Genomic DNA, 15686 nt, shown 5'->3' on the forward strand with positions numbered 1-15686 from the left:
TCTATTGCTTTTAATTTTTTAAACTAGAAGCGATCCCTAGTAGGTACAAATTTTTCCTATCCTGACAAATAGTTATGTTAGGTTTCTTTCAAAATGACTGAAGATCAGTGTCACTCAAAACAAACAAAAAAACTGTAAATTATCCACTACCGATCAACATGCTACCAGTCCATATTGTAAATATTATTGTACTATTTACGAATCTATCTATTTTATATACGTGTTCACATTTTAGTAATTTTAGAGCCACTGGCTAAATGCATTTATTATCTATGGATACTAGTCGATCAGGCCATGGAATCTTTTGCCTACCGAGGCAAAAAAGTTAATTGTCAAATACTGAAAATTGTCAAATGTCATTTTCAAAGAATAATCTCAAAAACATGGTGGCAACTCAGTAAAGTGGGTGAACTTTTTGAGTAATAATTAAAAAAATTTAAGCTTATTTAGCAGGAGTGTTTGAAACAATTTGTAAGTACGTTTTTAGTTATACACAGTTGTCGAGAGGTTCAAGAAAATTCATCTTAAGTATCTATTTATAGGTAAACACCGTCATAATAAGCTTCATACATAACCGAGGATGACGTCTGAGGAAACCCATATTTCTGAAGAACTGAAAGGATGTTACGAGAATCTTATTGTAATCGATATAGGTGCTAATCTGACCAACAAGAAGTACGGCCGTGATCTCGATTCTGTTGTGCAGAGGGCTAAGGATGCAGGTAACTAATGTCTCTTAGATTATCTCATAGTACATTTCACATTTTAGTTTCTCTTAAAGAGATAGTTATCCTTAGTATGCACGTTAACTATGTACATACAAATTTCAATGCTAAATGTTATAAAAGCCGTTTTCACTAAATCTTTTATGAAATATAGATGTCAATAATGGCATGTGAAATGGTAATTTGGACACAATAGTGTCGGTTAACACGATAATTCATTCGTTTGATACGGTCGACTGTAAATTCTTTGTGTAAGAGTTGTTAGAGTGCCACTGAATGGACAGTGTTTAGTTATATGAATAATGCTTAGGTTCTGTGGAATTCATTAAATAAATTTGTTTCAATTGATACATTTTTTTATATATTGAAAACGATTTCATTGGTTAAATTTCAACTATAAACATACTATATACCAAATGATGTTATTGCCATGTAATTTTTTTTCAATAAGTACACACTATAATTCTTGATAAGATACTGTCAAGATGGTTTACCAATATGGTCAAATAAATTGTGTATTAATATTTACAAAACACAAGACAAAATGTGCTTAAAACATGAAGTAATATGTTACTAAGTTTGTCTAACAATCTATTATAAAAACATATACATTTTTAAATAATGAAATAGAAATCATTTTTATTTATTTTCAACACCCTGTAGTTAGACAGTTAGGTAGTTGTAGTCAGATAGTTAGACAGGGGCAAATGATCTACAGATTTAAAAATGGTTGATTACTGTTTTCCTTTAAAAGTATAGAGGAATCAGGACAATGCATGTGCTCTCCACTTAAATCTACTGAGTTAAGAAGAATGACATTCATGTTAATTAATGTATTTAGGTTAAATAATGCAACTTCATAATAAAACTGTTGCAGTTGTTTGAGATTAAAATAAATGTAATATTTATCTAAAACTTGATAAGATTGTTCTATTATCTATCTATTATTGGTATTATTATCTTTGAATGAAAGTATTTGACAAGCATATATAAACATATGATTTATTTCAGATATTGTTATTAATAATTGATTCTTTTTACCTTCATAAACCTTAACTTCATTTGTTAAACTGTATGTATGTATGTATGTATGTATTAAGTATTTTCTTGGGTTTATATGAGTCATAGACATAATTAATAGTAATTTTAATCTAGCATTTGTAACTAAGTAGATAGGCAGCGGTTTGGCTCTGCCCCTGGCATTGCTGAAGTCCATGGGCGACGGTAACCACTCACCATCAGGTGGGCCGTATACTCCTCTGCCTACACGGACAATAAAAAAAATAGTAACTGTCAATATTTTTTCATTATTTCAAAAATTTTAGTTTTCCTGTTCAGTCATCAAGACTGGTCACAAAAGTAGTTTTTATGGTTCTTTTTTGGTTCGGGCATTGTTGATTTTTAAGGAGATAGTCTGCTATTGTCAGCCGAATTGTAATGTATCACAATGTACATTTGTTTTTGTCAATTTTAAATGTACACAAGTTGTTTATCTGCTATAATTGGAACAATGCACGGCTATTGCTTTTAGCAGTAAATGAAAGGCTTATCAACTTTTATAGCATTCACAATATTTCTGAGCTGTGTTTCAATGATATTTAATAACTGTGGTGTTTAACAGGAGTCCAAAAAATCATGGTTACGGGAACATCAGTTAGGAACAGTAAAGAGGCTCTCAGGTTAACCCGACTGTACCCCAGCACTATATACTCGACTGCAGGTGAGCAAAGGAATTACTCATTAAGACACTTTCACAATTTTTATACTTACTTCATTATAATTTGTTATAATAGAGACCATGCATTCACATTTATGTAAATGTGTACATTTATGTAAATGTGTACATTTATGTAAATGTCGTTGACCGGTATAGGATTTACACAAATTCGCATCTCGGTTATGTTGAATTTAGATAAGTTTATCAAAACCCACATCATCTCGATGCCTCCAATGAACACTACGCTAACTCCAAATTCGTAGATTTACAGGAGGAGCGTTTAAATGAAAAAAGTTGATAAAATCTTTAATATTGCAGAATATTGCAGATATTTATGTTTTTTTTTGTGTAACTAGCTGATTTACTCTTGCTTCGAACCCCATCAATAATGATTAATTGTAATACTTTTAACATAGTGAAGCGATTTGCGTGAAAAAAGAAAATTTCAAAATTTTGAGTTAGAGTAGTGTTCATTGGAGGCATCGATCTAAGGCGGTTACCATTGTTTGTGAACACCGACAATGCCAGGAATGCAACTTGTTGTGTATCGTAAAGATATTTCTGGCTCGAAGAAGGACCTGTATCAGAGGTATTTCCAGTTTGGGGAAGGTTATAATGCTTCAGAAATAGTAAATACAGTATCAAATCAACGATAAAGCTCACTAAATAGCATCAATACCTAACTGAATCCACAGTCCACACTAACAGTCGACAGAATCCACACTAATGATTCATGATCAATAAGATTGTACAAATACAACTCACTAATGATTCCAGAACATGATTAATAAATGAAACTGATAAAATATGTTTTTGTTTACATCGTATTAATGATTGCCTAATTAATTAATAAATATGTATTAATTTGATTGATAAGAGCATTATTATTATTTTAGTGTTCATTTTCTATTTTTACTGATACTTGAAAAGTACTTACATATTTACCTAAGAAATTCACAAGAACAACAAACATATTGAAAAATAAACAACACATCTACTAAATTAACTAGTTATATAGTAATTATTATTTAGTATATATATGTATTTCCGATAGTTGGAAACCAGAGTCCATAAGCATTACAATCTAAATAACTCTTCTCTGTCCTTTTTAATTGATGCATAATTATCATAACGGCCGTCTGGTGTAGTGGTAAGTGACATGGTCACTACACAAGGGGGTCGCGGGTTCGAATCCCGCCAAGGGAAGATATTTGTATGATAAATATAAATGTCTTTTCCAGGGTTATGGATGTATATTAAAATATATGTATGTGTATAATAAAAATCTTACATTTATATCCGTTATCTGGTACTTGTAACACAAGTTCTTTACGAACTTATCACGGGACCAGTTAACGTGGCGTGATTGTTAGTAAATATTTATTTATTTATTTATATCATGTGTTAGTGTGGCATTTGCAATAGTATCGCTTTATGTTTCAAGGTGGGTGATAAGTAGCTTCATTGATAAATGTTTTTCAGTCATTAGCAGTAAGTAAATTCCATAAGTTGCCCATATTGTAATATCGCTAAAAATATTCCCCGGGAATAGTCCATTTTTGCTAGGTGAAAGGTGCCTTACATACAAAATTTCATGATACTCGGGATGAATTGTTTAGACGTGAAAGTGTAACAAACAAACTCACTTTAAAATTTCTAATATTAAGTATGAAAAGATTCACATTCACTTCAGGAATCGGATTCAGTATGTGATGAGCCTTAGCTATTTACTTTGAGACAGAGCGGATTATTTATTCACGGTGATTAAATAGAAAATTTTGAAAAATTATCTCTCCGGCTTCGCGCGGGTCTTTAACAAAAATTTCAACGATATTTGACGCTTTTTTTTTTTAAAGTGCATTTATTGCGGCATAACTACAATAGTTAAACATATGCTGTTGCGACACTTTTTGTAATTAATAATGTGTTCTACAAAGTCGTAGTACATTATTTTATTCTATTATCAATAGTTTTCGCAGGACACGCGATGCAAAGAATATTTTAGGAAATTTTTTTACACCTTGGGTTAAATTATTGGAGTTTTAGTAAAGACCCCTAATTTTTTTCAAAAAAGATTATAGCCTATGTCACTCGGAAATAGTGTAGCTTCCAAACAGTGAAAGAATTTTTCAAATCGGTTCAGTAGTTTCGGAGCCTATACAAAACAAACAAACAAATCTTTCCTCTTTATAATATTAGCATAGATTCTAAGTCGAGTAACATGGTAGTAGTCTAATGATCGTACTTCGAATTTTATGTACGCAGTGTAGGGACCAGCATTTCCATTGTACCTTCCAAAAAACTTAACAAATTTAAAGAGAAGTACTCTTGCGGTAAATCAGGAAATGGCAGCGATTTCACTTTTTATTTTGTTTTAAACGGTCCGACGAGTTAACGGTCTACATAGTGGCGATCAACAAACCGTGACTCGTAGACATTAAAATGGGCACTTGCCCCATAATATGAAATAAGATACGAATCTTCATTACGTTAAGTTTAATTCAATGGTGATGGCGAAAGTTGCAAAGCATTTAATGCCATAACGCTTCAAAGTCTGATAAAAACAATGATAAAAGGCTGTTACCGCACTGTTTTACAGGTTTTTAAAAAAAGTCGTCGTGGCCTAAAGGATAAGACGTCCGGTGTATTCGTATGTAGCGATGCAACGGTGTTCGAATCCCGCAGGCAGGTACCAATTTTTCTAATTAAATACGTACTCAACAAATGTTCACGATTGATTTCCACGGTGAAGGAATAACATCGTGTAATAAAAACCAAACCCGCAAACTTATAATTTGCGTAATCACTGGTGGTAGGAGCGAATATGAAACACGTCTTTACTATTCAAATACTTATTTATTACTTAATCTTATTACACCACAAAAGTATGTTTTTCAGTCTGGTACCTTTTTTTTTATTGCTTAGGTGGGTGGACTAACTCACAGCCCACCTGGTGTTAAGCGGTTACTGGAGCCCATAGACATCTACAACGTAAATGCGCCACCCACCTTGAGATATAAGTTCTAAGGTCTCAATATAGTTACAACGGCTGCCCCATCCTTCAAACCGAAACGCATTACTGCTTCACTGCAAAAATAGGCAGGGTAGTGGTACCTATCCGTGCGGACTTCTAAGAGGTTCTACTACCAGTAAAGTACCTATAACACTTCTTCTCAGTCGTACACTCCTGGCGGAGTGGTCGTGGTGATCCATGTCTTATTGTTTGGTTGCGGCTTTTGCGTGGCTTCTCTAGGTTTCTCTAATTGTGGCGGTACATGTACATTCAGTAAGGGAACACTTAGTAGATGACTTAATCAAGTCTGTCCACCTTTAGGGTGATCGGTCGCGAGAGCGTTGACCGTCTACTCTTCCTTGAACCATTAATCGTTCCAATGAGCTTTCATTACGGTTGATATGTCCAAACATATTAAGGACTAGCGACTTGTCCTCGCTTCACTTCGGAAACATTAAATTATTGATAGGCGAGTCCCGCCATGTTGCGCGCGGTACGACAACAGCGGGTGACGCCGCGGGACGAAGCTAGTCTTAAAAAAGTAGCCTAAGTTACTCCTTATATCATCAGCTACCTATTAGTGAAAGTCTCATCAAAATCGGTCCAGCTGTTCCAGAGATTAGCCGGAACAAACAGACAGACAGACAAAAATTGTAAAAAATGTCATTTTGGTGTACCTATGTACTACCGTATATATATTCATATGCATGTAGTAAAAAGCGGTTATTTCAATATTACAAACAGACACTCAAAATTTTATTTATATGTATAGATTCTCAATTGCACACTCAAGCCATAACACAGGTAATCCTAAATTGGTACCGGATGACCATGCGCGATTTGTTTCCAGTTTATTTCTTTTGTATTTATTAGGCGTGCATCCCCATGACGCAAAGTCGATGGCTGACGAAGAAATGTGGGCGGAGCTTCTGGAGACGGCTTCGGCACCAGAGTGCGTCGCTGTCGGGGAATGCGGCCTCAACTACACCAAGGACTTCTCTGAGCCACACGTCCAGAGAGAAGTCTTCAAACGGCAGGTCGGTTTGAATGTCTATGCTAATTATAGTAATTTAATTATAGCACAAATTATCAGTGATCTAGACGGTACTGTACATGACGCACTTCCAATCGTCTCAAGATTAATGCGGCGATGAGATAAAATTGAGATTTCGTTTTAATCCAATTTTTTATTATTAACTTGTAGGCAGATGAGCGTACGGCCTACCTGATGGTGAGTGATTACCGTCGCCCATGGACTTCAGCAATGCTAGGGGCAAAGCCAAGCCGCTGCCTACGCAAATTTTAATAATTCAGGGAATATATTCAGAACATATTAAAATAATGGGTCAAGTTGTTAAAGTTCTTCTCGTGTATATATTTCCGTTCTTTCTGAACTATTTAGAGAACAGATATTTTTCATTGAAAACAGTTAAGTATCAGTTTCTCATCTGTCCGGCAATTAATTTTCTTCAATTTGGGCTGTAGTCTAAACAATCATTATTTTGTTTGCAAACAATTCATTTAGAAACAAAAGAGAAAATGTATTGCGTCAGATGCACTTTGAAACGCCCGAGATTATGATCTTTGTTTCACTCATTTCATAGGATGTCATTTTTTGAAGAATTTAGCGATCAAGGATTATAATCTATATTTCTATACTTAATATATAAATCTACAGTGGTTTTAATGGATGTTCCGTTTTAACTACTGAACCATGCATCCGATTGACTTGAAACTTGGTATCCATGTAGAAAATACATGTACTCAATGGATATGCTAATTTATATGAGTGTTGGACTCCTTACACCAGTTGCGGGGGCGTTAATGATGAGAATCTTTGTGGAGATGAGAAATAATAATGTTAATTTTAAATGCCCAGCGAAGCGAACGGGTACAGCTAGTATTATATATTAATAACTAACAAAACCAACCTCAAGTTGTCGTAATTAGATTCTGGGTACGAAATGAAGGTGACCAGACGTTTAGATTTTCTTTGAAGTCCGATCGAATTCCTGCTTATATTTATCGTTTAAGAGTCCTGAGTCATCTTGTTTGGTACCGAATTAGCTTTATTGGTGTGGGCGTCCCGATTCGGGGTTGACGAGGAACTGTTTGTATTAGTCGAGATGGATTCGCCGCGACTGGCCTTCAAGGTCACTTGTTTATTTAGCCCGGTTTGAGGCGATTAGCGATTCTGTTGGTTTGTTTTGTGATTGAAAGAAAACATATTTTTTTTATTGCTTAGATGGGTGGACGAGCTCACAGCTCACCTGGTGTTAAGTGGTTACTGGAGCCCATAGACATCTAAAACGTAAATACGCCACCCACCTTGAGATATAAGTTGTAAAGTCTCAGTATGGTTACAACGGCTGCCCCACCCTTCAAACCGAAACGCATTACTGCTTCACGGCAGAAATAGGCGGGGTGGTGGTACCTACCCGTGCAGACTCACAAGAGGTCCTACCACCAGTAAAATTACACACACTACATACTATGTATTTGACGCACACACGCATGCATACTATTTATTGTCAAACTTTTGTTCTTGACGTCTGTGGTGAAATTGAAAACAGATTAAATATTGTTTGTCTTTGTTAATATTTTTATAGTGTAGTCTTGGCGAAATTTGTGATTATAGAAGTATAAAATACAATCATTAACTTACAATTCCAATTAATTATAGTCGAATTTCGACTATTGCGGGACCTCTAGTCAATCTAAATCATTACACAATTAATTCACACACACAATAACATCTGTCAAATGGGACTTCGTAATTGAAATAGAGCATAGTTAAGATTTCGGTCTCAATTTCTCGAAATTGGGAGGGATATTCACATTGTGATATTTGACGGGTTCGATCACGAATTGCCAGCATTTGGACCGTAGGGTAGTTTAATCAACGAATCATCTCAAAAATAAAGCGACGAACATGTCCTTAAGAACGGACGTCGAAGCACACGGAACAGTAACCAGATCCTCAACTAGATGTGTGGACGAGCTCACAGCTCACCTGGTGTTAAGTGGTTACTGGAGCCCATAGACATCTACAACGTAAATGTGCCACACACCTTGAGATATAAGTTCTAAGATCTCTGTATAGTTACAACGGCTGCCCCGGGCAAATAGGCAGGGGTGGTGGTACCTACCCGTGCGGACTCACAAGAGGTCCTACCACCAGTAATTACACACTACAGACTACAAACGAAACTCACCACAAACCCTTTGAAATTAAAGGTCGAAATGGCGTGCGACCTAAGGAAACCGCTATTCGTCCACGAGAAGGAAGCTCAAGAAGATCTTATCAAGATACTGGACGAGTTCGGCGCCAGGCTACCGCCGGTCGTGATACACTCCTTCACCGGGACAGTCGAGCAAGGGATCCGATATATAGAAAAGGGCTATTATCTGGGAATAACAGGGTACATTTGTAAGGACAAGTCCGACGGCGGCATCAGGAGGCTGCTGTCAGAGAGGATTCTGCCACTGGACAAGCTTCTGGTCGAAACGGATTCCCCCTTCATGTACCCGAATATGAGGGCGTCGAAACTGCCGTTGCACGTAAAGGAATCTCTGACTGAGAGGTAATCAGTTTGTTTGTTTATTTATGCTGCAATCTTACGAATGATAAATGCGTTTACTCATTCCTGGTTTACGGCAGAAGTTCTCAGAGTGGTGGTACCAACCCGTGCGCATTCTTAAGACGTCCTACTACCAGTTGTTACTCCAAAACCTTCTTGATTATATGACCCCCACTGTTCACTCAATTTGGTCCACCGAGCAATTACACCCGCTCGGTGGAAGATCTTCCTATTGTCGCCACATCCAAACGTGTACAAGTTTTCAGGTTTCAAAAAGTCGGTGAAAATTACGATGAAGATTGGTGTTTTTTTTTTATTGCTTAGATGGTTGGACGAGCTCACAGCCCACCTGGTGTTAAGTGGTTACTGGAGCCCATAGACATCTACAGCGTAAATGCGCCACCCACCTTGAGACATAAGTTCTAAGGTCTCAGTATAGTTACAACGGCTGCCCCGCCCTTTAAACCGAAACGCATTACTGCTTCACGGCAGAAATAGGCGGGGTGGTTGTACTCACCCGCGCGGACTCACAAGAGGTCCTACCACCGTATGATGGCGGCGAGCAATTGAATGCGTTACAGATCAATGAACTTCGTGAACCGTTACTGCACGTTCCAACGCAACGAGCCGTGCGCCCTGCCAGCCGTCGTGGAGCTGGTGGCTGGCTTCCTGGCCACCAGCCCCGCGGACGTGGCGCTGGCCACCGCCTTCAACGCCCTCAAGCTCTTCGGGCTGAGTCAGTGAACTTCAGGTACGTCGGTGTTGCCAGCTTAGGTATCGGTGTTGCAAGATTCAAAAAATATACAGAAAGGAATTTTTTAAATTAGATAATTAATTAGATTGTGCATCTGAGCTGGCTGTGTTAGAATTGTGTAACACATTATCTAAAGCGTGTCCATTTGAGTTATAATTAAAAACAGCAATAACCGTAATATAAAATCAGTAGCTATATTTATTTAGTCTTCTGAGGATATATTTTAGGAGAACTCTTACAGTAGTTTAGCGCGTATGTATAGTGCGTCCAAAGTAGACACTAGTATGGGCAGTGTCATTTACAATGTTAAAGAAGAGATGTAAACTAATATTATATAATCAGTAGTGGAAATAGTAGAAATCAGATTACCGAATGAATTTATCGAGGATCTGTTTTACACAATTCTAACGTCGAGTGAACTTTTTATACTAAAGAATCGGAATTTACGAGCTTTGATTGGATCATCGTACAGATTGTATGTAGTGCCTTATTGCAATAAGATTGTATGGAATATATCAGAACAATAACGCGAAGAAATTATTTACGTATTTACAAAAGTTATTTTTTCTTTCTTCTTTTGAAGTAAATGAATGTTTTTGAAAATAAACTTTGACGTCATCCTTGAAAATGTTTGAAATCGAAATTTGAAACGCATCTCGAAATGAAATACTCAAAATATCATCGAAAACAAAAAAAAAATCGACCATTTTGTGGATAAAACTAATTGTTACTAATGGCGAAATTTCGAGGCTAAGGGCGTGTTTATACTTGACTGATTAAATTTTGCGATTATATTCTTTAAGACTGTGAGATTAAGTGTGGTTTAGCGGTGTAGGCGATTATCATGTTTTGACGTTAGGTTCAAATTCTGAAATCGTAAAATAAAAATAGTTTCAATCATAAAGCACAGATCGCGAATATCTAAAAATGATTTACGTTTTCCTGAAAGTTTTGTACTTGATAGAAATGTGCTTTTGCATGTCAAAGGTTAGATAGCGTGTTTTCTGTGTATCGACATTGTCAATGTCACGGGTAATGGTTGACTTAGCCGCACACGCTCAACTGTCAAAGCTAAAGGCGGTGTTCCGAAAGCATTGCAAGCATGGCAGCATTGTCATTGTCGATGGGTTTTTTTTGAACACAAAATAGTCTACGTTTTTGTCAGTCAATATAACGCGCCCTATTTTTTAACTAACATTTTAATATCTTGCCAATGTGTATTTTAGTTTTAATGCCTCTCTAAATATGTTATGCCGTTTGATGGACTGATTTATAGAAACCGTGGATATCGGAATTATATTAAATGGTTTTTTTTAAATAATTATTATTAAAAAATGTTTAAAACCATGTATTTTTACGTCACACGGAGCGTACTAAGAATGCTCTCGAGTCCAAGAATATGCCATTTAATAAATAAATAAATAAATAAATAAAAAACAGTAATGTAAAGAAAACACTTGTTTTTAAAATGCATAATGTTATAAAAGTTAATTTTTGTTATTAAATTTGTTCGTATAACTGATATAATTTATCTTTTTGCCATTTAATTCGCATGCCGATTAAGAAACGCCAAAATGGTTATAAGGTTGGTCGTTATTATCCAGAAGTTTGGAAATCGTTTGATATTAGAGGCGATTATAGTGTTTTATTGACGGTGATTAGTGGCATTTTCGATTGCATTTCTCATGCGAATTATAGGGTAATATTTAATATTGATAATATTATGTCAGTTTGTATGAATAATATTTTATTTTTATTATTATTATTATGATTTTTTCGAAGCTTCGTTTTTTGTGTAATTATGCACACGTCTTTATGAGCAGTATGGTAGGAACAGACTTTTGATCTCAGAATTGACTAGAATATTATTTATTAAAACTAACAATAGTGTTTAAAAAATATTTTTTCATAACTAAAGTAAAACCCTATAAACATTTTATTGTCCTATGTAAAGGCCCAAATGTTTTTTTTTTAAATGCATAATAGTGAAAATAATGGCGTATCGTTTTTAATTATAGCATAGATTTTATATAATATAAAATTGTGACTTAATGTACGTGGAAAAAAGTCATGGGTATATTGATTCATTTGACATTCAAAATTGGAAGTGTGCTTTAAAATAAGCTCCTCAAACCCACGTGAGCTAATCATAAGACTGAGGTAATCGAATAACCCTTCCAGTAATGAATATGGAAGGGGGTGAAAAAAATAAAATGCGTAGTAAATTATGTTCAAAAAAATTTTTTGCGCAGTGTATTACTGTGCACAATCCAAAAATCAGCTGATATCCGGGGTCAATGGCCGTCCATGACTCATGTGGGTACTTCAGTTTATTAATTGAATATTTTTCATATCGATATTTATCAGCTTAATCGACTTTATTAGGTATAACAAATCATATACGCAATATTGAATGTTAAATGTATTCTTGAATTAATTATTTAGATTGTTTAACACAGTTTGTTGTTACCATATTGTGAACGCACGGTGTTCGGTGTTGTAGTTGTATTTTTTTTTTTTTTTTGTCTCCGCGCGGAGATTTTCCTATTTCGAATTGTTTATTGTCTATAATCGAATATATTGTAAATAGATTTAGGATTAGTAATTTAAAAATGTCATTGTAATATCAAAAAGAGAATTGTGATTGGAAATAATGTTGATAGTTGAGTATTTTGTAATAGTTTTTTTTTATCAATCACAATTTTTTTTTTGTTATTTTAATCAAGCTTAGGGCTGGTTTACGGAGAGGGAAGTTTATCGAATGTGAACAGGCGAGAATCGAAATTATCATGACATTTAAACCATGGATGATTTTTGATGATCCACATTTTGACAAATGTCTTTTTTATAGTGTAGTTAAAATCTGTTAAAAATTAAGGAAGTTAGGGTACTTTAATTTCACCCTAGACAGAGAACTGTATATTTTGTACAGTGACGTCAGCGTTCAAAACGATGACAAACTATAAAGCATACCATCTCAATCGAATAACGTTTAAATCTCAGAACTTGATTGTTCTAGTTTCATTATGTCTGAGAAAAAAAAAAGTTTTATATTTAATTGTATTCATCACAGAGTACAGTTTACAATCAATTACCACGACGCGCTCTCTCATATTACAGTACATTTTATATTAAATATGTATACACTTGACGGTCGTATTCAGGTGGTAATTCTCGTTCCGTAAATCAGTCTGTAGTTATAAGTTTATTTGTCGCTTGACTTTTGTTTTGCTTTCGAACACTGAAACTTGAATTCGTTTGACGAGTTGGAGAGTTATTTCTACGCGTCTGTGAGTTTAAACTCGTGCCTCGTGGAAGGGGGAAGGGTGTAAAATAAATATGATCTTTGATGTTTATATATTGGCTGCGGCCACTTCAAGCTCACGGAACTTTGGCGTCGTCTAGTTTGATTTAATCTAGTCTATTTTTGCTGTCAATTAAGATCTACAGCGAAAGCGTTTGCTTATATCGAACTTTGAGGACCTGAATGTCGTGTGAGCGCATCCTTTTCCGTCTGAAATAAACCCTTAGGCTACCAACGAATAGGTAGGAGAAAAAATAGCTATTGCAATATTTGGAGTTGGCCCAAAATGTGTTGAAGGCTCGAAATGTAAGCCATTTATATTTTCAACTAGCTGACTCGGCAGACTTCGTAGTGCCTCAATCGATTAACAAAAGACTTGAAACTTTTGTATAAAATAAACATAAAACAAACAAAAGGAATCCGTCCGACGGGGGGACACCTGAAAGGAAAAACAAAATTGTTATTTTTATTTAATTCCGAGCAGTTTCATATTTATCTACCTTTTAAACCTTCTCTGGTCTTACACAAATAATTCAAGACCAAAATTAGCCAAATCGGTCCAGCCGTTCTCGTGTTTTAGCGAGACTAACGAACAGCAATTCATTTTTCTATAGATATATAGATAACAGATACATTGACATTATTGAACAGTATGTCAGCGGATGTTGGGTTGTTTGCACTCGGCATCCCAGTACTACCCTTTCGATTGTACCCCAGTCCAACCAAGCTGAAGTGGCGTGGACGAAGATTGGCGCGAAATTCGATTTTCAGTGTTCGAAATCTGAATATTAATTTAATGCTGTAGTCACAACGAAATCAAAGACTGCGAGTATTAAAAATGATTAAAACATGTAATAAATGTGTGACATTATTATAAAAATTGTATTTTGTTTGAAAATCGAGTGATGCAAAAGCAAACGCGTTAGTTTTTTTTTATAAACTGGCAACACTTTGTCTAACAGTCCGGTAAACTAGTATGCGATCCCAATGTCTTCTTGCAGCTACTAATACCTGAATATTCAGTCTGTAGCAGGGTTTTACGTGTTTTACCGAAGCGTTTGCTATTTAATTTCTCGATTGTTAATCTTTTTCAAATGTACCCTCCTTAATTATTAAGGGTATAAGTTATTTAATTCGTTTATTTTTTGACAATCACTTGTTTAGTTATTTAAGACGTGATTATTTATATTATCGAAACTGGAATTTATTAATATATTTACGTTCCAGTGGTAAGTTCGTGTTTTTTTGTTTTTGCAATAAAATATTATTATAATAATAATCATAGTGCCTTCTACAGACGTCCTCTTGTGATACAAAGTTATTTTTTGTATAAATAAAAATCTATTAGATATTGTACAGTTTTATTTCTTTTCAAATATACAAAATTGATGGAAAGCGTCGCGTGTTTTATTTTTGTTTGGAATTTGAAATCTGTTTTCTTGTAATTTTTTAATTAACGAAGGAACTTTTTGGCGGGAACGCGAGGAGTGAAGTTGTGCTATTTGTTTTATTTTGTCTATTCAGTGTTTCTTCAGGTTTAAATGTGTAATAACGGTGGTTCATTCACTGTTTAATATCTGTGAAAGTGCACAAATGTGGGAAAATGAAACAAAGCCGCTGGACGTAACTTCTCGGGATCCTCCAAAAAGTCCACTGAAAACTCACAGTAAATGACCACCATTTTACTGAAATTATATTTCATCCCATATCATCTCATCTCATTTCATTTAATTTCATCCCAGTTGATTAATGTCTCAAACTAATCATTTACATTTCATTTCACTTTTGAAGTATTCCATCTGGACTATCTAGTCTGTCTCACAATTACGGCACAATCGTATTTATAGTAAATATTATAACTATAGTAGAATTATTTTGTCCGTGCAGTTTGGGCTTCGATCAACAATAGTAACTAGATAAAGGGATACGTACAAAATTAAAGCAAAAACTGTCCGCGTGAATATATACTTATATAGCTACATTCGTTTACTAACAAACGGAGAAAAAAGTTTTGAAACACTTTTACTTTCAAACTAATAACAACTATGGCACCTAGTAATAAAGTCACAAATCTCCAAAACATTATTTAATACTTACGATCATTCGTCACATAAAACGAGCAAAGCAATAAATTACTCCTGTCACTTACCAATAAAAAGACATATTTTAAACAACTTTTAATGTTAAATCAATCTTAAGGTGCAACAAATAAAGTAACTTTTCCCTTAATTGCTCTGAGAACTAACATCGTTTTGCTTTATTTATTTTTGCTTCTTGAAATGCCGATTTCTATTTACTACAGGAGGTAAGGGAGTCGCGCCTAACACTAAAATAATTTATTAATGAATTAAAGTAAAAGTTTAGTTGTTTACTTTTTATGTTTTGGAAATGTATGTTTGTTAGTATCTATACATTACTTATTATTTTATTAGCGTTACGTTTTTGTGTAATATATATTTTTAAGTTTTCGCGACCAGTGCACATAATAAAACAACGTTTAAACGGTTTCAAGCGTGGTATTTTTATTACAATGTTTCGGCCACATTTCAGTAGCCGTGAGCACGGAAGGCAAAGATGTCCAGTGTCAATAAG

General features: G+C 34.9%; 1 protein-coding gene and 1 long non-coding RNA gene across 2 annotated transcripts; both read left to right on the forward strand.

Moving 5' to 3' along the window:
- Positions 1-334: 334 nt before the first annotated feature.
- LOC114251182 (uncharacterized) lies at positions 335-14489 on the forward strand. Its single transcript, XM_028185368.2, has 6 exons — positions 335-471; positions 543-722; positions 2347-2445; positions 6329-6492; positions 8693-9039; positions 9618-14489. Exons 2-6 carry the CDS (start codon positions 581-583, stop codon positions 9778-9780), a joined length of 915 nt encoding a protein of 304 aa, XP_028041169.1. The 5' UTR covers positions 335-471; positions 543-580; the 3' UTR covers positions 9781-14489.
- Positions 9053-9394, forward strand: LOC149499817 (uncharacterized). Its single transcript, XR_016325467.1, has 2 exons — positions 9053-9226; positions 9260-9394. It is a non-coding gene; the product is annotated as an uncharacterized LOC149499817 (long non-coding RNA).
- Positions 14490-15686: the final 1197 nt, after the last annotated feature.

This window comes from Bombyx mandarina, chromosome 25 (genome assembly GCF_030267445.1).
Source record: "Bombyx mandarina strain Sakado chromosome 25, ASM3026744v2".
NCBI classification, from domain to species: domain Eukaryota; kingdom Metazoa; phylum Arthropoda; class Insecta; order Lepidoptera; family Bombycidae; genus Bombyx; species Bombyx mandarina.